At 49.3% G+C, this 27,788-nt stretch overlaps 1 protein-coding gene, 1 long non-coding RNA gene and 1 pseudogene across 2 annotated transcripts; 2 read left to right on the top strand and 1 right to left on the bottom strand.

Annotated features, from left to right (window-relative positions):
• The first annotated feature begins 4 nt into the window (after nt 1–4).
• On the top strand, nt 5–7,867 carry LOC119878166 (annotated as a pseudogene).
• A 216-nt stretch (nt 7,868–8,083) lies between these two features.
• Nucleotides 8,084–10,518, bottom strand: FTH1 (ferritin heavy chain 1). The gene is made up of 4 exons (NM_001193656.1): nt 10,373–10,518; nt 8,840–8,986; nt 8,402–8,527; nt 8,084–8,302 (listed from the first exon to the last, which is right to left on the bottom strand). Exons 1-4 carry the CDS (start codon nt 10,484–10,486, stop codon nt 8,138–8,140), a joined length of 552 nt encoding a protein of 183 aa, NP_001180585.1. The 5' UTR covers nt 10,487–10,518; the 3' UTR covers nt 8,084–8,137.
• A 393-nt stretch (nt 10,519–10,911) lies between these two features.
• On the top strand, nt 10,912–11,895 carry LOC119878165. The gene is made up of 2 exons (XR_005386678.1): nt 10,912–11,314; nt 11,646–11,895. It is a non-coding gene; the product is annotated as an uncharacterized LOC119878165 (long non-coding RNA).
• Nucleotides 11,896–27,788: the final 15,893 nt, after the last annotated feature.

Here is a 27,788-nt window from a genome sequence, read left to right as displayed (position 1 = left end):
GGTGTCGGGCTTGGTGGAGGGCAGGGACGCAGGGCCGGCTGCTGCGCCGCACGCTCATCCGCTACGCCAACCTGGCAACGTGCTCATCCTGCGCAGCGTCAGCGCCGCCGTCTACAAAGCGCTTCCCCAGCTCCGCAACCTGGTGAAAGCAGGTGGGCGGCCGGGCAGGGGGCGAGGTCGGGAACTGCGCGCGCCGCGGCTTCAGACGGGCGAAGGACCCTGGAGGGGCGAGGGGACCGTGGGGACCGAGGGCCGGGGCGGGGCCTTCTTCCTCCCTTCGCCCCTTCTGGTTGTGCAGTGCTCAGTCCGCACATCTGTGACCTCCATCCCCGACCTTCCCTCACGTGGTTCTGATGAGTCAAACCTTCTCGCGTGCTCAGGCCAGGACAGCGCGTAGTGGCCAATCAGTAACTACTGAATGGCAAAGGAGCTCGGTGGTGCCAATGGACTGGGGCTGGAATCCCGGCCACGCTGCCCGCCGCTCTGCGGGCCCCTCCCCCCCATCCACTGCCTTCTTCACTCCATCCCGCAGGCTTTATGACCCCCGCGGATGCACACTTAGAAAAGCTGAGCTTGCCGCACAACACGTTCTGGGTGCCCTGGGTGTGGTTTGCCAACCTGTCAATGAAGGCGTGGATTGGAGGTCGAATCCGGGACCCTGTCCTGCTCCAGAGCCTGCTGGACGTGAGCTCACCTCACCACACAGATGGGGCTGGTGCAGAGTGGGGACGGTTGTGCTCTGGGTAGAACAGTTTCCTACAAAGAGCAGGCTTGAGAGTCTGCCTAGAACCTGCTTTGGGGGTTGGAGGATTTTGACCAAGAGGATTCCACAACCCATGGTGGCCGGTCCCTTAAATTCCTCTCCTACTTCCTCTCTAAAGTGAGCCTCAGAGATACTGGTTCCTGGTTGCTGTTTTCTAGATTTTATTTATTTGAGATAGAAAGCACAAGTGGGGGGGGGAGGGGTTAGAGCGAGAAGCAGGCTCTCCTGCTAAGCAGGGAGCCCCATGCAGGCTCTATCCCAGGGCCCTGGGGTCATGACCTAAGCCAAGGGCAGAGCCTAACTAACTGAGCCACCCAGGCACCCTATCCTGATCCCTTTTTGATAGATGAGGAGGCTGAAGCACAGAGAGGTTAAGTGAGCTGCCCATGATCACAGAGCCAGACCCTGGTACCTTGGGAAGAGCTGGGGGTTGAGCCTGGGAGAGCAGATAGGTGGTGGTCAGAACCCCAACCCTCCCTCCTGCTCCCCAGGAGATGAACATCTTGCGTACTCAGTGTGGACACCTGTTTGCTACGACTGGATCAGTATCCCGCTGGTGTACACGCAGGTGAGGACTAAGCCAGTGAAGCTGCCCCTTAGGGAAGCCGGGACTGGGAGGACACAGAAAACAGCCTGTGATGGGAAGGGCTCACTTGGGGACTAAGAGGCCCATCCCGGGAGTTAGGTCTGGACTTTGCAGATTCTCTCTAGTGACAACTTTGAAGAGTCCAGGCTCCTGCCTGGTTCAGCCCAGGGGAGAGAGTATAATTATCCCCATTTTAAAGAGATCACAGGGCAGCCCTGGTGGCTCAGTGGTTTAATGCTGCTTCAGCCCAGGGCGTGATCCAGGAGACCCAGGATCAAGTCCCACCCTCGGGCTCCCTGCATGGAGCCTGCTTCTCCCTCGTGCCTGTGTCTGTGCTTCTCTCTCTGTGTGTGTTTCTCATGAATAAATAATAAAATTTTAAGAAAATAAAGAGATCACAGAGGGCCAAAGTCACAGGACTGTGGCAAATCAGAGCAAGGGCTCATCCTCGCAGCCTAGGGAGCTTCCTGACCCAGGTTGCCAGCCAGTCCATTTCTGCTGCCACCTCCCTTTCCTCCCAGGTGGTGACCGTGGCTGTATACAGCTTCTTCCTGGCTTGCCTGGTTGGGCGGCAGTTCCTGAACCCAGCCAAGGCCTACCCTGGCCACGAGCTGGACCTTGTTGTAACCGTGTCTTCACATTTCTGCAGTTCTTCTTCTATGGCTGGCTGGCTGAAGGTAAGATTCTCTGGCAACCAGACTGGCTGTGGTCATGGCTTTAGAAGGGTCATGGCTGACCAGGAAGGGAGGATCTCAGGGCCCCCACCATGACCCTCTTGTGTACTCCTTCCCCGTGTCTTTACATTTGAAGAAAACTGAGACCCAGAGAGGAGTGGGACCAGCTTGAGGCTGGTGTCCTGATCCCAACGTTGCAACCACAGTCCTCGAATTTAGCAGGCTGGGCAGATACAGGGAAAGTTCAATTGTCAAACCATTTGATGCCCCCTCAAGAGAATGTTCCCCAAATATTTGTCCAGAAAAAGGGAAATGCATGGATTGAGAATGTCTGTGGCAGGCCCTGCTGGTGAGGCAATTCCTCTCTGTGCCCTAGGCTCTGATCCCAAATTTGTCCCCTTTGCTTAGTAAAACCAAAGTCCTGATGTTAACTGCCCCAGCCCCCCACCCTTTCAAGGCAGATTAGCACCACCTCTCCTCACTCAAGATATCCATCTGTGATGGGGGTGAGGGGCGGGGTGCCTCATCCCCACCCCAAGTGGTGTTTCCAAGTATTACTCCCACTACATCCAGGGCTCTTCCTAACAGAAACTTCTGAATAACACAGTTTTCCTCTCCATCTCTTTATCTTTCCTGTTTCTCACCCACTCTCCCTTTTTTCTTTTTTTTTTTTGGTAGTGGTGCTGGGAGGTTGGTATTTTTTGGCAGGTGATGGTAGGTTGCCTCCTCCCTCTATCCCTCCTGTCCATGTATGGAGCATGTGTGCACGTGTGCAGTCCCTCCCTATCCACACCCTCGTCCAGCAGTCATCTTCAGCCGCTGCAGATAAAACCAGGTCACACCATTTTTCTGCTCAAAATCCCCTAGTGGTTTATAGGATGTCCCTTGAATGCTTAGTACAGTCCATCACTACTGTGGAGATTTGTCAGGGGGACTTCAGAGGTTAGCACTAGGACTCTGCCTGCCTGGGCCACCCTTTAATTGAACACAGCCTCCCACGTATAAACTCTGTGGCTTTGAAAATAATGAATATATGAATGTTGGAAGACTTGAATGAGTAAATGAATGAATGCATAGATTATGGAACTCCAGGGAAGATACAGTGAGGGGAGGTACCGGTGGTTGACTCTGCCACGTGATAGACTGAAGAACAGCTCTGGGTGTTCAGGGAGCAGCTGGGCTCAGAGAGGGGCTCAGGCTCAGTGTCCTGAGAGAAGGGGACTGTGTGCAGGTGCCTATGAGCGTGGGTGGCTGGAGGCCTTATATTCTGGCTTTGGAGATGGTGGTCAGGCAGGAGGGGCATGATGGGGTGGATGTGTAATGAGCAAGAACAGAAGTTTAAGGGCAAGGAGCAAGACCGCAGGGAATCTACCTGAGGACTTCCAAAGCCTTACCTCTCCCCAAGGTGGCAGAACAGCTCATCAACCCATTTGGAGAGGATGATGATGACTTTGAGACCAACTGGATTGTTGACAGGAGTTTGCAGGTACTTGGGGAGAGACGGAGCCTGTCCTGTGGGCCTTCCCTGAATTGGACCCAGGGAGGGGACCCCACAGTTCCATAGGGAGGCCTTATAGTGAATTGCCCCCCACCTCCTGGCCCACTCTTCACTCACAGGATTCTCACCCCAACTTAATAAGGCTGCAGATAAGCATTAGTCTCTCCATTTTACAAGTAGGGAAACTGAGGCCCAGAGAGAGGGAAGTGACCTCTCCAAGTCATCTAGCAAGGTTACAGTCCTGCTTGGGCTGACTTTTCTGTTGGACTTCTCCTTCTGTGCCTGGCAACCAGGTGTCCCTGTTGGCTGTGGACGAGATGCACCAGGACCTGCCCCCGATGGAGCGGGATATGTACTGGAATGAACCAGAACCACAACCCCCCTACACGGCTGCTTCTGCCCAGTATCGTCGAGCCTCCTTTTTAGGCTCCACTTTCAACATCAAGTGAGCAGTGCCAAGGAACCACTTTGTTTAGTAGAAAAGCCCAAGGGCAAGGACTTAGGAAAGCACTAGTTAACATGTATCAGATGCATGCTGAGGGTGGGGAGCTCCACTAGGCTCTTTATATAAACTGTATTTTTCTTCCCAATAATCCTGATTTGGTTATCTCCAGTTTTCAGATGATTATGTCCAAGTTCAGAGAGGTTAAGAAGGTTGCTCAGCCCAAGGTCACACAGTTAGCAAGCCGCACCTGTGGATGTATGCCTGCTTCTGTCTCCACCCCCTTAATCCTTACCTTGTACTGCTTAATAACTCTTAAAGCTATAATGGCTTTTAGGTAACTCAGGCCTAAGTCCCCCAAGTCTAGAATTGGAAACTGGGACTTACCCAAGGGCTGACAGTTATCAGTGATGCAGTTGAAATGTCGGACGCTGGTTCCTGACTCTGGTCCAGAACTACGCTTTCTGATAAGCCAGGGTGTTTAAATGGGGAGTGAAAGGGGGTGGAGGGTGTCCCTGGCTGGGGAAGAGGCAAGCCTGTGCCAGCAAGAGACTGATTCATCACAGGTACCTTCTGGGTAGACTCTGTGCTAGAGTTCAGGCCTCAGGTCACCCACAGGGGCCAAACTTTCCTGCACATGATTCCCATTTCCCTGATTTGGTCTGTTTCCCTTGTGAGCTGCAGCTGGGCCATCCCAAACAACCCCCTCTCCCAGGAGGACAGCAGAGAGGACTTTGGAGAGTCCTCTGCATGTCAGGGTCCATATCATCCAGGTTTTCTTCCACAGTATTAAGCACTGTTATCCTTTAGAAACCAAATATCCTGCCTGTTAAGCCATAATTCAAATTAGCTAGAGTCCCGAGTGGGTGTGAGGAAGGTTCGAAAAAGTGATCAAATGAAGGATGGAGGCTTGCTTAGGTCAGAAACATTTCTGGAAGTTGCTTCTGAATTCCATATGATCTGTGCTCTAGCAGCTGAAGGTTGGGTGGGGAACAGAGGATAATGATAAATAGACCTCATCTCCAAGGAACACACCATTTTTAGTGAGGGAGCTCAAACCCAAGGCCCAAACTCTGGACACAAGGTACAAGGTACTGAATGCCTAGGAGAGAGACAGAACATAGAACAGAGGGATCCCTGGGTGGCGCAGCGGTTTGGCGCCTGCCTTTGGCCCAGGGCGCGATCCTGGAGACCCGGGATTGAATCCCACGTCGGGCTCCCGGTGCATGGAGCCTGCTTCTCCCTCTGCCTATGTCTCTGCCTCTCTCTCTCTCTCTCTCTGTGACTATCATAAATAAAAAAAAAAAAAAAAAAAAAAAAAAAAAAAAAAAGAACAGAGACCATCTGTGGCTTGGGAGGTGGCCTCCAGCTGGACCCTTAAAGCATGGGGAGAATATGGACGCAGTCAAGGGCAGGCCACATTCTGGGACAATGGGCTTTCTCCTGCAGAGCGAAAGGCTTTGGGCTCCCAAGAAACCACACTTCTTTGTGGGTGCTTGGAACCACAAACCCCTGGCCGACCCAGAGTCACTCCTGGGCCTCCTCTGACCCGGGGACCAGTAGTTCAGATCACTTGAAGGGAGAGGTGGTAAAGGAAGATGGAGATAAAGAGAAAGCCCATAAGTGCCAGTCCAGGGAGTTCAGTAAACATGGGCAAGAGGGAACCACAGAACCTCAAGGTGAGCTGGGTCCAGAAGGAGTAAGAGGTCAGTGCAGGGCAGGATGGGTCAGGACAGAGAGGAGTCCAGGCATTGTGAGAACACTGTGTGTCCTTGGCTTTGGGCCAAAAGGAGGGAAAAGATAGGGTACAAGAGAAGTCAAGTCCTGCTTTGGTCCTTTGTCCCCTACTCAAGTAACCCCCCCCTGCTTCTTTCCAGTCTGCATAAGGAAGACATGGAGGAGGAAGAGGAAGGCACTCACGCTGGCATCATTGGCCGCTTTCTAGGGCTGCAGTCCCACGACCACCAACCCCCCAGGACAAACTCAAAGACCAAACTACTATGGCCCAAGAAAGAAGGCTTTCTCCAAGACGGCCAGCCCAAGAAACTCGGGGGTGCCAGGCAGACCTCTAGGGACAAGGAAGACAGCAAGGCCTGGGAGATTAAGGAGGAGGGTGCTTTTGAGACTGCTGCATTTTATGGGAGGTCAGGCTACCACAGTGCCCCACAGACGCCCCTCAGCCACACACCTATGGTCTTCCCATCTGGACAGTCAGCACCCTCAAGCCTACGCAGAGTCTCAGGGATAGACGGCGCTGTCAAAGACCAAAGCCTACAGCCTGGGATAAAGACCAGTTCTGAAGCACTCCCAGAGAATGTTGGGTTCTCATTAGAGAACCCAGAATCGGGTCACGTGAAGAGGAAAACTGTCGAGTTTAACCTGACAGACATGTCGGGGACCCCTGAACATCATCTCAGAGACTCAGATTTGAGCCAGTCAACTAGCAACTTACACACTATACTCAAGGGCCACGGAGATCCCTATTGGGCCTTGGAAAACAGGTCTGTCCTTTACCTTAACCAGGATCACTTCACTGCCCGCCCCCCCCAAACACACACCTGGGTGAGAAGCCCCATCACCTTCCCTTGCTGTGATTCTACCCTCCTTCCACCTTCCTGGGAGCCGATTTTCCTGTGGTTCCATCTCTGCCAGAGGATGCTGGATTTACACCCAATACTGGCTTGCGGCACATACCTAGCCACCTCAGCAAGGGCACCGGGAAGTTTGAGAACTTTGCTCATTTCACCAGAGCCTGACATCACTGGCTAGGTATGTTCTTCTCTACTGAGAAGAATGAGGCTAGGAGGCCACTAGGCCGGGGTTAGATGGTCAGAGGTTATCCCTGGACCCAGCTTGCTTTGTGTAGCAGACATAGAACCCATGAGGCAGAACTAGGGACTCTGGGCTGTAGCCCAAGAACTACATTCACTGCCCAGGCTTAGCTCAGAGATGGCTTGTGAACACTTCCCCATAACCTCTCCAAGGTCCCCAAGTATGTCTTTAAAGTGTTAAACCCTTGGGAACTGGCAGATGGTTAAGGTGAGGGCATCCAAGTCCCTTGGGGTGTATCTTCACTTTTGGTGGGGGGAACTCAAGACTTCTGAATTTGAAATAGCTCTTCATGCCTTCTTGGGGGCAACCCGCAGCTGTCACAAAACCATCAGCTGTTCCCGTATGTTCTGGGTTTCACTCAATTAGACACACCCTACCCCAATTGTGTGAACTTAACTTCTTGTTTTCTAGATTCCCAAGCAGTCACTTCTGTGGTCAAAACACATACTTCATGAAAAACTTCTAAAAGGGTCATAATCGGTCTTAGATCTAGCTAGATAGAAACTCCTACAAATTACTGTGGCTTATCTAGGAAGGGCTAATTAATGTAGTTGTTAGCATGGAGGGATGGGCTCCGCAGTCGGCTGACACTTTTTTTTATATTTTGGGATTCCAACCTTTGCCCTAACTCCCAACTATTTTAGTACTGAAATGATGATCTTCCATGTTCATGTTGTAAACTTTCTCAAATTCTCTCTAGGGATGAAGCACATTCTTAGCCTGTTTCCCAAGGGAGACGCTTCATCGGCCTGGTCCTACCTGCACGTACACCAGCGGTACACTGGTCTAGTCACAGCCATACAGCCGTCCACACTGAAGAGTATGTTCGTAGGACAGCCTGAATTAAATGGTTAGCTTAGTGGAAAACAAAGTCCATAGTGTCAGGTCTACTTAAGCCCTTAAGATACTTTTTGTACATAAAAATTGTAAAAAGCTGGAATCAACCACTGGAAACATGTAATTCAAAACCTTCAATTCAGAATCAGGAGTCCTTAAGTCCTGTCTGAATTCAGCACACCCAGCCTCAATTATCATTTCCTAACTAAGGACTTTAATAAAACACAAATCCCTCCCTAGGCATGTCATTTTGGTTACTGTGACTGAACTACAACACCTCAGCAGATTTCACAAAGATGACCTACTAAATACATTTCTAGCCCATCCCAAGAACTCAAGAAACAACAGCTGGGTACCAAATTACTTTATTTGAAGGAATGATACAAACGAAAGAAGTAGATGTTTCGGTACAACTTATAGAAAAGGTAAAGGTAACCCCAACATGCATGCACTGCCTCGGTGACCAGGGAAGTCACCCTGCGGCTATGGGAAGACAGCCTAAGGCTTAGCTCTCATTATCACTGTTTCCCAGGGTGTGCTTGTCAAAGAGATACTCTGCCATGCCAGATTCGGGAGCCCCCATCTTGCGCAGGTTGGTTACATGGTCACCCAATTCTTTGATGGATTTCACCTGCTCGTTCAGGTAATGAGTCTCAATGAAGTCACACAACTAGAAGACAGAATGGGGAAGAATGTTAACGGTACACTTTCCCAACCCCTAAAGAGGGAAATGACTCCCTCCATTCTCTCCCAGACTGCCAACACTCACGTGGGGGTCATTTTTATCAGTGGCCAGTTTGTGCAGTTCCAGTAGTGACTGATTCACGCTCTTTTCCAAGTGTAATGCACACTCCATTGCATTCAGCCCATTCTCCCAATCGTCACGGTCTGGTTTCTGAACGAGAGGAGAGGAGGTCAGGTCAATGCACGTACAGCCTCTACCTATTATTGCCCAAGTCAGCAAACACCTAACATGCAATCGTTGTGCTTTGGCAAGAGGGACATCCCAGTTTCTCCCACAATGGTTTCCAACTTAACAGCCTTGTGCCCATTACCGTTCACCTCCTTCAACTTAGAAGATAGGCTTAAAAAAACACAGAAGCCAAAAGTACTTCATTTTATAAGAGCAACTGCTAGCTTGAGGGATTTCTGACACCCAAGGACTTGCCGGATAGATGAGACACAGGATCTAAGATGTTTTGTTCACCTTAATATCCTGAAGGAAGATTCGACCACCTCGTTGGTTCTGCAGCTTCATCAGTTTCTCAGCATGTTCCCTCTCCTCATGAGATTGGTGGAGAAAATATTTGGCAAAGTTCTTCAAAGCCACATCATCGCGATCAAAGTAATAAGACTGAAAAGAGAACACGAACATGTTCTGTTAGGAATTGCCAAGCCTAGCCTTTCTTCCTCAAAGTCCAGCAAGAAAGGAGTCTGCACTGAAGACCGCGGACAGGCTGTGCTCTTGGACAGAACACAACACTAGTCTGTACTCTAAAACACAAAAATGAAACGCAGTCCTGGACATTTAAAGTTTACTGCAAGGAACCTTTAGAATATCATAGGGAATTGCCCCCAGCAGATAAATTCTTAAAGCCCTATATGAGAGCAAACTTCTTCTGGCCAGTGTCGCATTTGATTGGAGAAGGTGTGGGAGTATTTACCCTGTACTCCCTAACTCCCTGATTAAACCCATGTTAAAACATGAGCTTGCCAGCTTACAGCATACTGACGGATCTCTAAGATTAACCCATTAGGCAAGGTGACAACTGCTGGCAACGCTAAGCTGTACAAAGAAACTGCCAGCAGAAAACAGAAAACTTGATTCCGTTTTTAGACACTCGCTGAATCCAGGTGTTCCTGAAATGGAATGGCAGTCGCGGAAATCCAGGCCTATTTTCAAATTCATCTGGAACAGGTCTATTCTTAGATAATTTGCACAATCGTAAGGCAATCCTTTTTCTTTTTTTTTTTTCTTTTGCAATCCTAAGGAAAACGCCCACCACACCGCCTAAAACCAGGATTTTGGAAAATGGATTCCATCGATCAGCACGGAAAGTTTCCTTGCCCAGTAACTGTTGGTGTAGTTTATTCTAAAACCAAGGGTTCAGCCACAAAAGGATAAAGTACTAAATGCCCGGGCAAGAGGACGGATGACTAAGACAACCGTGTGCGCAAAAGGGGAGATTTCCATGCTTCAAGTGGGACTGGGCGATAAGCAGAACAGAGCGGGTAGCGATGGCTGCTCCAGAGTGGTCGGCCCCCGGGAGATAAGCCACTGAGCACCAACCCCCGCCCCCAACGGTTGCTATTCGACACCATTACCCAGCAGGCTCCGCCAGTCGCAGGGAGGACGGGGGCTGGACCACTTCGCCCCCGTCACCCAAGCAAAAGGACAGCCTCGGGGCCACGTGATCGACACGGAGAACAGGATGGAAACGCACACCCCGCTTTCCTAACTGCAGGATTGTGCCGGTTGCAGCTGCCGCAAGTCGGGGATTCCTTGAAACCAGGCTCTCTCTAAATACGAAGCGGCGCGCAGAGGCGGCCCTTGACTAAGAGGGAGCCCTCCCAGGGGGCCGTCAGAAAGGCCGAGCCGGCCAGAGTTTCTGCGCACGTCCTGAGAGGCCTCGAGCAGCGTCCATTTTCCAGCAGGGCGAGCAGGGGCGGGAGGGCCCAAGCGTCAGCCACACCCCCGCCCCGCCCCGCCGCCCGGAGCCCGGAGCCGAGCGGCGCTCACCATGGACAAGTAGACGTAAGACGCGTAGAGCTCCAGGTTGATCTGGCGGTTGATGGCGGCCTCGGAGTCCTGGTGGTAGTTCTGGCGCACCTGCGAGGGGGACGCGGTCGTCATGGCGGAGGCTGAGGAGAGGCGGCGGCGGCGGCGGCTGCGCGGCGCTGGGGCGGCGGCGGCGGAGGCCTCGGGGCGGTCCGAGAGCGCTGCGTGGAGGTGGCCGAGGGCTGGCTCTGAGCGGCGGGCCCGGGGAGGGGAGACGAGCGCCGGGTTCCGTCCAAGCACTGTTGAAGCAGGAAGCCGCGGCGACTCTCGGCGGAGACTGGCGCAGACCGCCGAGGCCCCGCTCTTATAGCGGGATCGGGCGTCACGCCCACTCCAGCCAATCAAGACGCCCGCCCGCGCGCGGAGCCCCGCCTCTTCCGGCGGGCGCGCGACCCCGCCCTGGGGGCGGTGGGGGAGGGGCGGCCCCGCGCGGGCTGAGGCGGCGGGCGTGTGGCCGCGCGCGGGGCGGGGCGGGGCGGGTGTCCTCGGCGTCCCGGCTCCCGCGATGGGGGGGGCGGGGAAGAAGTGCGGTCGGGGTCGGGCGCGGAGCCCTGGCGCCCGGGGCTGGGAGCCGCCGGCACGTGTCCCCTGAGCCGTCCGGGCGGGCTCCCCGAGACATCCTGCCCCGGGGGCAGGTTAAAAGTCCGGGCGGCAGGGCAGCAGTTACCACACCCGGGGGGATCTCCTCGGGCGTCACCTGGAAAGTGGCAGTGGGAGCCCTAGGAGGTTGCGTCAGTTAGAGGTGGGGCGGGAGGGGCTCGCTCTCCCTTCCTCAGGGTCCGGCCGGGAGCGACACGCGGACGGGCTGGGGTCCCGGGGGCCGTCCCCGACCCTCGCCAACATGGCTCCCGGTGCAGCTTCCCCGACAGAGGCTGGGCGGGCCGTGGTTCCCGGGGAGATGCGGTGAGCGGGCGCCTTCGGGGGGGAGCCGTGAGGGACGAGCCCCCGGGGCTTCTGAGAAGATCCGGGGACGGGTTAGAAAAGGGAGGAGAAGCCACTTGGGATCTGGAGACGGAGCCATCTTGGAACGGCTGCCTTGGCGCACCCGGGTCAGGCCACAGCCGGCTCAAGCTGAGGAGATCTCCCGCGGAGCCACCTCCTGGGGCTGCCCCTGCGGAGCGGCCGGTGGGCACAGTGTCCACGGGACCGGGCAGGGCAGGGCAGGGCCGCCGAGTCCCTTCCTTCCAGGCGCCCGCCCTGTCGGCCGGCTTCCAGCTCCACTGTTCGCCACCAGGTCCTTCCGCACGGCTGGGAGACCTCGCCGAGGCCCTTTGGACGCTCACAAACATGAAACCTTAAGCTGAACTTCGCAACCTCAACAAAAAGAAGGCAGGCTCTAAAATGTTAAAATTCGTTGCTGACGGAATTCTGGTGATCTCTTTCTTGGGTCTCTACTGTTTTCGTTTCGGAATGAACATTTTACCTTCAGGAAAAAAAAATTTTTTTTAGGTCTAAAACTACAAAAATAAAATAAAATAAAATAAGCAGAAGCCTGTGGGAGAGTGTAGACGAGGAGTGCCTTATCCAGTCTGGGATAGAAGGCCAGGGAAGGCTTCCCTAGGAAAGTGACAGTTGAGCTAAGTCTGAAGAAAAAGCTAGAAGGAAGGTAGAGTGGAAGAGGGAGATACGGAAGGGAATTCCAAGTGGAGAGAACACACGCAAAGGTGTAAAGATGTGGAAATGTATGGCCTGTCCATGGTACCTCAAGAAAATGTGTTGGCCTTGGAAAGCTGCAAGGGTGCTACACGGGCAAGGTCAGGAAAGGGTGGCTCAGAAGTTTAGTGCCACCTTCAGCCCAGGGTGTGATCCTGGAGACCCTGGATCGAGTCTTCCTGCATGGAGCCTGCTTCTCCCTCTGCCTGGGTCTCGGCCTCTCTCTCTCTCTGTCTGCCTCTCATGAATAAATAAATAAAATAAATAAAATCTTTTTTTTAAAAAAAGGAAGGGTTGTGTGCCATATAAAGGGTTACATTTTATCCTGGGCAATCTGGAGACACTAAGGGATTTCTAACCAGGGAGATACCACATTTCGTTTTATTTTTAGATATCTTGTACTACTAGGGAAGAGTACAGCAAAGTCATCAGATGCAGAGCTCTTTCTATAGAGCCATAAACGCCAGTTAGAAAATGTAATAAAAGAAAAAATATTTTTAATTTACACTGGCAAAGAAAAGCTTAAAGTACCTAGGAATAAGGTTAATAAGAAATCTATGAAGAGAATTATAAATGTTTGCTGCTAGACAGAAAAGACGTGCATAAAGGAAGAAATGCCATGTTTCTAGACAGTCAACCTCAGTTTTGTAAAGATGTCTGCTGGCCCCAAAGACACCTATACATTCAATGCAATTTCTAGAAAACTCCATGGTATTTTTTGGAACTTGACAAAATGATCCTAAATTTTATTTGGAACAAAGCATGTGTAGAATAGCTGATAGGCATCTGGGAGAAAAACGGTTATGAGGGTAGATTTACCTTCTCTGATATTAAAAAACTCATACAGGAAGTGTTAACAGTCCTACCCACAAACTTATGGGAACTTGCTAGATGCTAAAGTGACATTTTGAATTTGGGGAGAAAGAGTGAGTTCAACAAATGATGTTGAAACAATTGATAGTCATGTGAATGAAAATGACTCACTGTATTTCAAAACATGTTCCAGACAGATCCAAGCCTTTAAAAAACAAAAACAAAACACCTATGAAATTACTAGTAGAATACATGGAAGACTACCTTTTAGAATTCTGGGGTAGGTAGGGAGTGTTCTTTTGAGTTTGTCCAAAGCCATAAACGGGCAGATGGCAGATTTGACTACTTAAAAAATGAAGAGTTGGATAGCTCAGAGGTTTGGCAACATGGAGGGTGGACGAGAGACTCTGGGCCACGGAGGAGCCTGAGTGCACTGGGCCACCGTGGACAATGGTGGAGGACAACCAAATATGGGATTGTGCCAAAGGAAAAGGCCAGAGTCTTTAGAAGAGAAAGACTCTGCCAAATAAGAGAAAATCAATGACACTTCAGTTCCTGAAAGAACTCCAAATCGTAACAAGTTTGCAAAACCAAATGTTACTGGACTACCTTGGTGATTAGGTGCACTTGATTACATAGGAAAGAGGAGAGTTTGGAACAGAATTGGCCTATTGGCAAGAGGAAAATAGAGATTCCAAAATGTCTGGGACTTGTGATATTGAAGTTAGAACTATTTGTCTTTTTCAACTAGTATAAAATAAAATCGAGAAATACTTTGAGTAACAAAGGCTGATTCAGGTGAATGCTCTGGACTGTGACCAATCAAGGATACGGCTATCACACAGTTTGTGAAGATGAATTAAAAGTGTTCCTAGTAAGTCCTTTCAGTTGGACAAAGCACTCGGCAAAAGAACGGAGGGTATGGTCCTACAAAAACTTGGTAAGCCCAAAACACATTCTAATTATGCTAGAAGAAGAAAAAGAACTAGAAGAAAATTTGTGGGTATAACTATAGGAATATGGAGCAGACTGGAATCAAGTAGGTTAAAGAAATCTACAAAATTGTTCTTTTCTTCGTAAAAATGAGTGATTTAATTTTTTAAAAACGAATTACGGGCAGCCCAGTGGCTCAGCGGCTTAGCGCTGCCGCTGCCTTCAGCCCAGGGCCTGATCCTACAGACCCGGGATCGAGTCCCACATCAGGCTCCCTGCATGGAGCCTGCTTCTCCCTCTGCCTGTGTCTCTGCCTCTCTTTCTCTCATGAATGAATAAATAAAATCTTTTTAAAAAAATACAAATGATAGATTGAGTTGGTATTTGTAGCTTGGAAAGTAGCAAAGATGCGTAACTATCCTATATAATATTTATTTGTACAGATAATTATATATTATATACACGTAGATCACTCTTTGATTGTCTTTCCTGCTATCAGATACTGTAAGCTCCCGGAGGGCAGGTGTGTTTCTGTTTCTTCATCTTGCACTCCCAACATTTTGCAAGATGCTGGTTACTAGGTGCTGAGGATTTGTTGAACCAACACATGGCTGCAGGATTGAATGTGGAGGATGGATTACAGTCAGGCCAGAGGGCAGGGTACTGGTTGGGAGGCAGCAGCCCTGGTTCTCAGCAGAGGAAACAGCAAGCTGATACTGAGATATGGAGGAGACGCAATAGACAGGATGAGGTGGCAGGTTAGGTAAATGAGAGGTGGGAGGTGGGCAAGAAAGTTCCCGGTTTTCTGGCCTGGAAGCTGGATGGCTGCTGCCATTCACTGAGAATGAAATGCAGGTTAGAGGACAGGCAAGCTTGCTTTTGGGCTGGATGTGCAGAGTGTCAGGGCCTCTAGGACATCCAGGTGGACAGAGCCCACAGCAAATTGGACCCACGGGAAGGCAGTTGGTCTGTTGCTCAAAGTAGGTTTCATGAATCAGTATCGGCTCTGTGCTGGGATAAAAACATAGGCAGTTGCAGTGACCCTCGTGGCAACACGGAGGGACGGCTGTGGCTAAAGTTGACCGTTGCGGGAGGCTGGCTGGGAAAAATGAAAGAGAAATCTTGTGCTGGGATGAGTGTGTGTGTGTGTGTGTGTGTGTGTGTGTGTGTGTGTCTGTTTGCTTGGGCTAGTCCCCGCATTCTGGGACTCCTGGGTGTTAGAACTGCCATTTCCAAGCTTCTAGATTCTTCCAAAGCTGTTACCCGCTCTTTGGACCTTTGCTGGTCAGGATTTGGCCTCCCTCCCCTCCAACCCTAGCTCCTGGTGACTTTGAGGAGGTGGGGAGTTTGGCTGGCCTTCCAGGACATTTACCTCCTGGGGCTGGGAGCAGGGGGAGGGACAGCAAGCCAGAGAGGAACCAAGCTAGGTTTTTTTTTTTTTTCCTGGAGGACACTGGCACTTTCCAGAGCTTGAGGGGGAAGAGGCGGGGTTGTGGTAGACAGCTGCTGCCCCACCATGACTCAGCACTCTCCTGGTCTGGAGGTTTTGAGCTTTGACTCCAAAAGTGCTTTGTCACTGAGGGGAGGGAAAGACTGGAAGTCTTGGAGGGCTGTGGCTTCACTATAAGGAGCGAGTGGGCGAGCACCCCCTTTTCCTACTGTGGCCGGCTGCCTAGGCTCGACTTAGAGCAAGGGGGTCTGGATCACCCCACCAGGCCTCAGACCACATTTCTGCTGGGAGGGGGCAAGGGGTCCTCACTTCTCTTACCTGTTTCTCCCTCAGGGCCTTTCTGCCTCAGTGAGTTCTTTCTGTCCCTTCTAGGGATTAACCTAGGGTTACAATTAAGGATTCCACAGCTGGGAAATCATAGACACTTGTAATGCTAAGGCTTGGAAACGACTTGAAAGTTTCCACATCACCATGTTTACAAATTAAAGAGGTGAGAGGCCCATAGAAAGCCAGTCTTGCCCCAGGCCATAGTCACTGGGAGGAACACAGACTGGAAGTACCTAACCAGCCCGGGGTAGAATACAGCATGGTCATTAAAAACAACAGTAAATTGGTTGTTGGAATGTGTATATAAAATAACGTTACATGAAAAAGCAGAGCCCGGATAAGTTCCTGCAAAACTGATGGAGATGAAGATAAATCCCAGGGCTGGAAACTTCGATGAGGTCTGGGAGAGACTGTGTTGATGTTTCAACTGAATAGAGGGTGTTTTAAGTGTCTGGAATTTGCCCTGGGGCTCGGGAAAGTGAAGTGTGTAGGAAGTTAGAGTTCAGAAATGTCTCAACTGGAAAAAAAGGACACCTAAGGAGATTCAGGAACATTCCTGGATGATGCAGCCATGTTTCAGAGAGCTTGTCCTTAAGCTACATTTTAAAAACCCCGAGGCAATGTAGACTCAAAGTCTAGAGACTCAGCAACCCCCTTTCCCAGACCATTAAGGTCAAGAGTCAGGTCCTGAGATGTTGAGGATGATTGGGAGTGGAAGGCACCCCCTTGTCTAAGGGAGAGCCCAGCACACCACTCCTTTCCCTCACCACTCTTATCTCTCCAGCCCCGCCTGTTGTTTGCTTGTTTACCTTCCCACTGGACTTTGAGCTCCACATTACACCTCCTCCCCAGACCCCAGCACAGCCCAGAGCCCTTCCCAGCTCTAGCAGCTTGCAGCCCTGGAGCTCTCTCTGGAATCATCGTGCCTCGTTGGGAGCTGGCCTCTGCCTGTGGCCTGGAGGCCCCTGGGTCCAAATGACCCCCAGTATCTGCCCGCATTCTAGATACTTTGAAAAGGTCACCTGGCCTTTCTTAACTTCACTGCCTGTATTTATTTACAGTCTCTGGAACCAGCCCCTCCCCCCACCCCACCCCCCATGCTACCCTGGCTGTCCCTCTCCCCCTTTCGGGTGCCCTCATCGCCACAATTCGTGTTGCGCCTCATGACCTGGTGCCCAGCCACACGGCATGCCCATGTTACCTAGTCTCGGCCCAGCCTGCAGAGTAGGGGAAGTTGCTCGCTTTGTTAGGGGCCAAGTAGCCGTAGCCGGGGCACCTCCTCGTGGAGATGGACTCTTGTAGCCGCCTTGGCCTTTCTCTTTGATTGATTAATTGATTGATTTACTTATTTATTTATTCATGAGAGACACAAGGAGAGCCAGGCAGAGGGAGAAGCAGGCTCCCTGCGGGGAACCTGGTGTGGGACTCAATCCCGGGACTCCAGGATCACGACCTGAGCCAAGGGCAGACGCTCAACCACTGAGCCACCCAGGTGCCCTGGCCTGGGCCTTTCATAGCATCCACACTTCGCCTTCCCCTGGAGGAGGCTTTCTCCTAGTGACAATTGAGGAGTTGAGGCCCCAGTCAGGGGTGTGGGAGGGCTGCTCCCAGCAGCCAAGGCTCCTTATTTCCTGCCTGGGATCCCACCTGTGGCCTCCCTGCCCTTCCCAGCTTTGTGAAAGGCTGAGGGAAGTACTTCACTCTTTCCCTTACCTCCCCAAGGGTTCTCCACTGTCCTAGGGATAAAAGTGTGACTCTTCTACCTGAAACGAATATAACATTATGCGTCAACTACACTTCAATTAAAAAAAAAACGTGACTCTTCTGTGGGACCCGAGGTACTGCCCACTGCCTGGCACACTCCTCTGGGACGTCGTCTCCAGCCTTTCCCCATGGCCCAACAGCAGTGCCCTCACACCTGGAGGACTTGACAGCAGGTCCTTTTGCCCAGATGGCCCTCCCTGACCTTTCTGCCTGAAAAACAACCCAGCATCCAGAAGCCAACTCACATATCCTCTGAGAAGCTTCCCTCACTTCCCCTGCAGAACTGTGCCCTCCAGCGCCCTGAAAGTTTCTCCAGGAGCACACCTCACCTGCTGGGGCCCTGCCTCCTGCACTGAAAGGGGAGCTCCTGCCCTGTTCCTCTCCCTTGCCCACCTCGGTACCCAGCAAAGTGCCAGGCTCCCAGACTACCGAGAACTGTGTGCTGGATTTCATTTCAGATCTTGGCTCTCACTCTCCTTCCCTGCTCTTAAGGGATAGGCTTCCCCCAGCCCTTGTCTCACAGATGAGCTTTTACCATCTTAACATCAGTAAGACTCTTTCTACCTTGCTCATGGGGGATGCAGATGAGTCTCTCTGGGGTTTGAAGCTTATTACGCAGCAGAGACCTGAGGATACTATAAGGCAGTGGGAGCTATGACCAGCTGGGCCATGGGGTTAGTGACGCCATGGTCCCAGGCTCTCTGCTCTGAAGACTGGTCCCTTTGTCTTCAACCATGGCCGCGGAGTGGGAGGTCACAAGGGGCCCAGGTAGACACGTCGAAGGATTGTTGGTCCTCTCTACCTAGAAAATGTGCATGTGCTTCCTGGAAATGGGACTAGAGCATTCTTGGAGTTCTTATCCTGTGAACATAACACACCAGAGAGTTTATAGAAACTAAGTGGACACCTTATTGCAGCTGAAACCTACACCACCTCTGAGGAGGAGGCAGGGCAGGTAGCCAGGTTGTAAGCAGAGGAGCACACTACAGGTCAGAGAGGTTCAGTGACTGCCTCACCAAAGGTAGCGAGCGCAGCTTGTAAGAGACTGGGCTGGGACCGGAACCCAGAGTCTAACCGTGCGGCAGTTGTCCAAATCTGGGCCCTGATGCATCCACTCCAATTCTGAAAATCAGCCCGTGACCTTTAGTCACAAGGCAGAGAGGAAAAAGATCCATGAGATTACAGGTGTCTGAGGGCTGAGATATCTTTGTAGGGGGAGAATAGATCCTGCTGGGCCAAAGTCCCAGGCAAAGGTGAGGCAGCAACCCACCTGTGACCAGTGTGAAGGTATCCATGCTGGCAGTTGGCAACTTTTAAGGAGTTCCTATGATTTCACCAGCAGCAAACAGGTGATTTTCAAAATCAACAATTTGATTTTATTAATAACTGGAGTCTGTTTGCTTGGTGGACTTTGTGGATCCTTCTTCTTTAGGTCGTAGTCGTGCTTAGGCGGGGGGCGTAGGAGGGAGTGAGGTAGGACGGCACGTGCTTCCGGAGGGATGTGGTGGTGGGTACTGGATGTGCTTTATTTCTGGTTTTTTCTGTCTTGCTCTTCTTCCTTTATTCCTTCTTTTCTTTATTTCTTTCTTTCTTTATTTCTTCTTTCTTTCTTTCTTTCTTCGTTCTTCTTTCTTTCTGTTTCTTTCCTTTTTCTTTTCTCTATTTTTGAAGTAGATAATACGCCTAGAGTCCAACACACAGCCTGAACTCACAACCCTGAGATCAAGACCTGAGCCAAGATCAGGAGTCAGACACTCAACGGACTGAGCCACCCAGGCACCCTGGGAGCTTGTGGTTCTTTAGGAGGCATTAGTAGAGATCATGGGGCAAGGCTCAGGCAGTGAACTTGGTCTTAAATTATCTTCTGAGCTTGGTGCTAGTGGCTGCCAGGCATAGGAGATGGCCGGGTAGCCTGGAGCACCTTGGCTATTCAGTGGTGTCCCTGAACGTGGCAGCTGGGTTCAGACCCACTCCTGAGACCTGAGGCTACCTCTAGAACATACTGTTATTTACAGGGACCAAGGCTCTCTATGGGTCTGGAGGCCTCTGCTTGGCCATTGGTGGACACACCAGGATTGGGACTTGTGGGAAATGCCTCCTCCAAGGCTCGAAACCCCTCATTCTGATGTGGGATCTGAGCATCATGCTAACATTCCCAAAAGAGCCTCTGGGTTCCTGGGGAGCTGAAGCTGACCACTCATTAGGGCACATAAGATGCCCCCCCTTACCAGCTGGGTAATCCTACCTACTTAGCAGGGCCCCGAGCCCACCCTTAGCTTTCTCAGTGGAGGACTAGCCCTTCTAGCAGAGCTTGCGGTCTAGGGCAGATGCTTTAGAAGAAGAAGTCAAACCCATGGGAGCCTTCCCAAGGGAAGGGAACTCACCTGCCCTTTCCTTCCCCAGCTCTTTTGGTTCTAGCTGCACAGATAATATAAAAAATACCCTTCCAAACATCCCTGCCCTTTCACAATTCTTCAGAATAATTGGATGGAATTAAGTATCTTTTTTCCTAATGGCTTACCTGTCTAGATGTTCTTTCCGTATTGTGGGTAGTAGGTGGTGGCATGGGCAAGGAATGCAGATTCTCTACTTTTCAGGGCTTGGTTATTTTTCCAATATTCACACCTACTTGCCAACATTCACCACCCCTTCTGGCTAGACTAGCTCCAGATTCTCCTCTGGGGAGCCATTTCCTTCCCTTCAGGCCCCTGCCATGTGCTGTGATTAGAATGGTCCTCTCTCCCCAGATTCAGGAGTAGACCTGTTTCCTGTCACCTGCAGTATATTTTCCAATCAATATGCCTCTAACATCATCTAAGTGGCAACAGATTCCTCGTGAGTTACAGACTTCAAGCCAGGCATGTGATCTGATACTTTTATTCAGTCACTCAATTAACAAAGCATGGTTCACAACTTGTCAGGATGCATCCAAGTGCCTGATATTTCTAACAAGGAGTCAGCAGAAGGAAATGAGGGTCGGAATCGAACCTATTAGGGAAACTGTCAAGAGGCCATCCAAGATCCTCACTATGTACCTGGCTTTCCCATCTTTCTGAGAAATACCTTCAGGGCAGCCGCATCCATGTGCCAGGCACAGTGAGTCGCCTGACAGGTGGCAGGGAAGGATGGGGCTGCATGAGGTCTCATTCCCTCCTCTTGTCCCTCCTGCCGGTCCATTGGCACTGTGTCCTGTGTGGGCCCCACCCCTGTCCCTTTACTTAAGTCTCTCCTCCCAAAACTGTCCCCTTCGATATGCCAAAGACCTACCCTTCCTCCAAACTCCAATCCAAGTCCTGCCTCTGCCAGGAGTCTTCCAGGTTGGAGCTAATCTCTTTCCCCCTCTAATGGTGGTCCCTTCAGCCTTTACTGAGCGACAGTGGGTGCTTGTGTGTCATAGCATCATCATTCCTCCACAGCCACGGGGAGATCATTGGCTCTGTGGACATTCGAACCTCGTTGTCATCTCTATTCCTAATACGCAGGCCCAGGCCCTGGCCCAAGACAGGGCCAACTGCACCGTGTATGGGTGGCAGAACTGAGCTGTGGAAAGGAGGAATCCTTGCTCCAGAAGGAAGGGTCCTTCCTTCCAGGAGACATGGTTCTCTGCACTTAACTAAGGGTGAGGAAGGGCTCCTCCTCCAGCTTCTTCCTAGGAGCCCTGAATGGGAGTCTCATGAATCAGAATTGGTCTCTGGATGGGCACCTGGGTGGCTCCGTTGGGTGAGCATCTGCCTTTGGCTCAGGTTGTGATCCTGGGGTCCTCGGATAGAGCCCTGTGTTGAGCTCCCTGCTCAGCAGGGGGTCTGCTCCTCTCTCTCCTTTTGCCCATCCCCTTGCTTGTGTTTTCTCTCTCTCAAATAAATAAATATGTATAAAAGAATTGGTCTCCGGAGTTTGCCTTAATCTGGCTTAACCTAGTCACCACTTCAGGCCTGGACTCCTGCATTCCAAGGGAATGGGGTCCTCAGGCTCAAGCTATAAGTGGGTTATACTCAGTCCCTCTTCTTAAAAAAGAATCCAATAATGATAGAAATTAATGCTTAATAATAAAAGCTAATGCTTTTTGAGCCTTTACTAAATATATGCCAAACATGCCACTTGACAGATGAGGAAACCGAGGCACAGTACTACATAACTTGCCGAAGGATACCCACTGTTTGAATTCAGAACCCACACTCCTAACCATCCCTCACCCCACCCACTGCCCAGATCATTCAGCTTTTTGCTCCAGCTCCTCCTTGGCCCCTTACTCCACTCTGTTCACCCAGGACCCATCATGAGGCAGCCCATATAGGGGTTTAGTAAACGCTTATGGAACCAGTGAAAGGAAGCAGGGAATTCCGTTTACCAGGGTATCCCCAGGAAGGAGAGGAACAACAAACATGCTGAAAGCCCAGCTTCCAGGACATTCTGTCACTGCCACATCCAGGGAGGGGGATGTTTCAGGTCCCAGATTTATTTATTTATTTATTTATTTATTTATTTATTTATTCATTCATTCATTCATTCATTCATTTTTATGATTTTACATATTTACTCACGAGAGACACACAGAGAGAGGCAGAGACACAGGAAGAGGGAGAAGCAGGCTCCCTGCAGGGATCCTGTTGCAGGACTCCATCCCAGGACCCCGGGATCAGGACCTGAGCCAAAGGCAGATGCTCAACGTTGAGCCACCCAGATGTCCTCTGGTCCCAGATTTCTGACTGACTCTCGTCCCTGTTCATGTAAGATTGGAGGGCACGAGTGCAGTTGCCTCTTGGCCAGACCTCGTGAGAGTACTCCAGGGAAAATCCTCCACGGATGGCAGTGGCTTCTGAGGTTGTGCCCCAAGCAGATGGATGAGAGAGCTGGGATGTTTGCATCAGTCAGAATGACTTTGATTTCAAGCAACAAAGCCCTACCCACATTAGCTTAGCAACGAAGGAAATTTATTGGCTCATGTAGCTGAGACATCACGAAATGAACTTCAGGGCACCTGGGTGGCTCAGTCGGTGAAGCAGCTGCCTTCGACTCAGGTTATGATCCCAGGGTCCTGGGATGGAGCCCCATGACAATGGGCTTCCTGCTCAGTGGGGACTCTGCTTCTCCCTCTCCCTCTACCCCTGTCCACTGCTCATTCTCTCTCTCTCTCAAATAAATGAATAAATAAATAATCTTAAGAAAAAAATATGTACTTCACGCATGGTTTCATCAGGGCTCTGGCTCCATTTTTCTCCAATCACTTTCCTATCTGCTCCCATCCTCATAGAGCTTTATCCATAGGCTGCCTCCCAGTAGCATGGAGGGTTGCAGGCCTCCTTCTGGGAGGAATGCTAGACACCACTCCACCCCCACTCACAATTTTTGTCTGAAAGGGCTCACTTGACATAGTACTGCCTCTCTGAATGTCTGATCCTAAATGGCTGCTTCAGCAAACCAAGAAGATGGAGTCGAGTATTTCTAAGTGGCATTTGGGCCCCAGAGCTCACTGGAGACCAGAAGAATTTCTGCCAAATGCTCTCTGGTCTGACTTGCTGGTATCTTGATTTTACCAAGTAATAAAGTTATCTCAGGCAGGACAGTGGAACTGGGGCACCCAGGCCTGTGCCCTTCAGCTTTCAGTGCTGTATGTGGGTCTGTTGAAGACCCGTGAGGGGCCCAGCACTCCGATTTTGGAGGCTCCACTGCACATCTGGCAAACATGAAAGTATGCCTACATCCCATATTCAACAAAATTGAAAAACAATTTTAAGAGAATTGAGCTCAGTTGCATTTGAGTAGGTGACAATATTATAATTTGTAAACATTTGCTTTTATTGACTTGGCTGTTGCATTTTTTTTTTTTTTTTTTTTTGAGTATTTATTTACTCATGAGAGACACACACACACACACACAGGCACAGAGAGGCAGGCAGAGACACAGGCAGAGGGAGAAGCAGATCCATGCAGGGAGCCCGACGTGGGACTATCCCGATCCCGGTCCCCAGGATCACGCCCCAGGCGAAGGCGGCGCTAAACCTCTAGGCCACTGGGGCTGCCCAAGCTGTTTTCTTAGTTTAGAAGCAAACACATTTTCTTGGGCCTTTGCAAAGCTCCCAGGTAGGAGGCTGTGGCCTGTTGTGTATAATGGAGGATCGGCCTGATTGAAGATTTGTGCGCAAGTGACCTTGGGCAAGCTGCCAACCTCTCTTGGCCTCTGTGAGGTCAATTGTCCATTGACAATAAGGATGTTTGCATTTTTTTCCCTGTTACTGCCCTGAGAGCTGCCCTTCCACTGGAGGAGCAGAGGGGTAAACTGAGTGTCACTGGAAGTCAAGTAAACCCAATTCCTTTGGGATCCGTTCGACACTTGCCAAAATATAGAGAATATCTAGTGAATTTCCATGTACCCATTGCTCAGTTCCAACAATTAGCCCATAGTGCATGATTACCCCTTATTCCCTCTATATGTCCACCACCTACGCTCCCTTTGACCCAGACATTATATTACTATATTTCTTAATATTCCAGTATATGTCTCTAAGAAGAAATGGTTCCACTTTTGAAACACAAACTACAGAAAACACAAATTTCTTAATGTCATCAACTTTCCAGTCTGCACATTTCCCTACTGTCCTACATACATCTTAAATACAACAACAACAAAACAAAAAAAAACTAATTTGCAGGGTGCCTGGGTGGCTCAGTCAGTTAAGCGTCTGACTCTAGGTCTCAACTCAGGTCTCAATCTCAGGGTTGTGAGTTCAAGCCCTATATTGGCCTGCATATTGGGCTCTATGCTGGGCATCAATCCTATTAAAAGAAAAAAAAAGTAAAAAAAATCTAACTTGTTTATTCCAATCAGGATCCAAACAAGATTTAACTGGTTAATAGGTTTCCTCAGACTCTTTTAATTGCTTTCTCCCCGTTCTTTAGCTTTCTCCCCATTCCCCTTCCCCATCTCCTCCGTAGTCTGCATCTCACTGATGGTATCTTTGTGGTATTATTTAACATGTTCCTTTGTCCCCTACATTTCCTGTAAATTGGAAGTTAAATCTAGAAGCTTAATCAGATGTTTTTAGATATATCTTTTGGCAAAATCACTTTATAGGTGGTCTTGTGTTCTTCCATCAGGAGGCACATAATGTCTATTTTCCTGCTTATTATTAGCAGTTGTTAATTTATTCATTTTTTAGGGTTTGCAAAATGATGATATTCAAATCTATCATTCCTTATTTGGTTATTATGTGGACTGTCTCTATAGAGAGCAACTTCCCTTCATTATTTGGCTACCCCGGGGTATAGTTCTTAAGGAAAAGACAGAATAAATGCTTGGTTCTCTCCCTCCTGCCCTTTATTTACTAGTTTTGTTTTTTTGTTTGTTTTGTTTTTTTAATTTTATTTATTTATTCATGAGAGACACAGATTGAGAGATGCAGAGACACAGGCAGAGGGAGAAGCAGGCTACATGCAGGGAGCCCGACGTGGGACTTGATCCCGGGACTCCAGGATCATGCCCTGGGCTGAAGGCGGCGCTAAACTGCTGAGCCACCAGGGCTGCCCTATTTACTAGTTTTGTAAATAATAAGTTAGCTCTCTAGTATTCACCAAAGGTGATCAATGAGTCTTTATATTTTAGAAGTATTTTTAATTTAAAAATTTAAATAAAAACTTTTTTAATTTAAAAAAAAATTTTTTTTGGTGGGCTCCATGCCCAGTGTAGAGCCCAATGCAGGGCTTGACCTCACAACCCTGAGATCAAGACCTGAGCTGAGATCAAAAGTCAGATGCTTAACCAACTGAGCCACTCAGGTGGCCCAATTTTTTTGTTAAGTAATCTGTACATTCAAGGTGGAACTTGAACTCACGACCTCAAGATCAAGAGTTGCTAGCTCCACCAACTAAGCCAGAGAGGTGCCCCTCAATGAGTCTTTTTTAAAAAATCATTATGAACTTGTGGATTTAAATGTGCTTGACAGGATGCCTGGTTGGCTTAATGGTTAAGCATCTGCCTTTGGCTCTGGGCGTGATCCTGAGGTCCAGGATCGAGCTCTGCATCAGGTTCCTTGCAGGGAGCCTGCTTCTCCCTCTGCCTGTGTCTCTGCCTCTCTCTCTGTGTCTCTCATGAATGCATAAATACAATATTTTTAAAAAATAAATGTATTTGCCGTATTTCAATGAACTGCAATTATTATGCATATTGACTTTCAAATGGTCTCAATTTGGGTGCAGGGGCAGCCTGTCCCTCTTACCCTTGAACCCCTTGGACAGCCTCTGTTTCAGAAGTTTTTGATACATTTGCTGTTTTCAGGTGTGATGAGTTGATCCAAATTCAAGCTCACGCTGTACTTTCACTCAGTCAGTTCCCAGTTTTGCAACAGTCTTTTCTCCAAGGGGCCCTGGTTCCTTTAATTTGAACATGATAGTTAGGGGCCACCACCTGGGTACTGGAAGTGCTCATGGTTTCTAATACTTCTAGGCGCCTTTTCAGAGATTAGAAACAGGATTTTTTTTTTTTTTTTAATTTTAAGAAAAGATCTGAGTTTGTGGCAAATGCGTGGCTCGTTGGCTGGGCACCTGACTCTTGATTTCAGCTCAGGTCATGATCTCAGGGTCATGAGATAGAGCCCCACACTCAGCTCAGAGCCTGCTTAAAATCTCTCTCTCCCTCTCCCTCTGTCCCCCCCACTCACACACATTCTTTCTCTAAAAAAAAAAGAAAAAAAAGATGTCGGCCTGGAGCATAAAACCCTGAGATCATGACCTGAGCCAAAATCAAGAGTTGGATGTTCAACTAAGCCACCCAGGTGCTTTTTGTTTTTTTGTGCCTGTCTTACTTCATTTAGTATGTCTTCACGATTTATTCATATTACAGACTTTCCTTCCTTTTTAAGACTGAATAGTATTCTGTCATGTGTAAAGACCACATTTTGCATATCCATTCATCCATGGACGAATGGACATGGATTGCTCCCACATTTAAACTATTGTGAAAAAAAAAAACTATTGTGAATAATGCTGCTATAAACATGGGCGTACAGATTATCTTTTGAGACCCTGCTTTCGATTCTATTTGGTATATACTCAGAAGGGGAATTGCTGGATCAAATGAAATTCTATTGTGAATCTTTTGAAGAAACTCCCTCATTTTTTTTATGGCTACAAAGCACTCCATTATGTGAATGTACTATTGTTTATTCAGCCAGGCCTTACTGACACACGTTTGCTTTTTTCCAAGCATTGGTTATTAAAAACAGAGCTGCAATAAAGAGCCTTATCCTTCCATCTTTTTTATTCTTTGTAGTTTATCTTTAGGATAGATTCCTAGAAGTGGGATTGTGGAATCAAAGGACACAAGCATGCAATCTATTAGGTATCAACAAATTCCTTTCCATAGGGACAGTATCATTTGCACTCCCAACAGCAAAGTGTGAGAATGTTTGTTTTCTCATAGCCTGGACAAAAGAGTATTTGTTATATTTTGGATTTTAGCCAAACTTATCAGCAAGAAATAGTTCCTTGTAGCAATTTGCGTTTCTTCAACTATAAGTGAGGTTGAGCATCTTTAGTACATTTTTTCTCACAGGTTGTTGGTCTTTTAATTTATGCTAGCAGCTCTTTATATTAAGAATGCTAATACTGGGGATCCCTGGGTGGCTCAGCGGTTTAGCGCCTGCTGTCGGCACAGGGCGAGATCCCGGAGTCCCAGGATCGAGTCTCACATCGGGCTCCCTGCATGGAGCCTGCTTCTCCCTCTGCCTGTGTCTCTGCCTCTCTCTCTCTGTCTCTCATGAATAAATAAATAAAATCTTAAAAAAAAAAAAAGAATGCTAATGCTTTGTGATGTAAGTTGTGAATCTTTTTTTTACCCTTCTGCCATTTCTCTATTTAATTTTACTTATTTATATATTTTAAACTTATTTAATTTGCCTTACAAAACTTCAATTCCTTGTAGCTTACTAATCTTTCCTTTTATTGCCTCTGAGTGTCAGGTCAGAATTAAGAAAGCTTTTCCCACTCCCAAGTTATAGAAGAACTGCCCCCTATTTTCCTTTAGTACTTGGGTAGTTTCATTTTTACACTTAAATATCCAATCCCTTTGGAATGTACCCTAGAATATGAGAGGGATGCCTCCAATTGTTCCAGATTCCACAGGAGTCTCCAGTTACCTGAACATTGTTAAATCATAATCATTCTTCCCCCACGATTTGTGATGCCGCCTTAATCATACACAAGCTCTCCATAGGCAACAGGGGCTATTTCTGGATTTTGTATTGTTTTCCAGAGAAACCACTCCATCTCACTCACCATTACTCAGGACACCCCCACCCTACCCGCCCACCAAGGCAATACCTGAGGGTCCCACCTGACAGCAAAGCCCTTTGCTTCAGACTCAGAGGTCAAATTCTGGAGGCAAGTGCTTTTAACAGAGGGTCTGTGGGCGCCAGATGCATACTAACCCATACTCTGCTGATG

The sequence above is a fragment of the Canis lupus genome, unplaced genomic scaffold (genome assembly GCF_011100685.1).
Source record: "Canis lupus familiaris isolate Mischka breed German Shepherd unplaced genomic scaffold, alternate assembly UU_Cfam_GSD_1.0 chrUn_S1058H1227, whole genome shotgun sequence".
Taxonomy (NCBI): Eukaryota; Metazoa; Chordata; class Mammalia; order Carnivora; family Canidae; genus Canis; species Canis lupus.
Note: the sequence above shows the minus strand (reverse complement) of the source record. Positions and strands in the feature narration are given on the sequence as shown.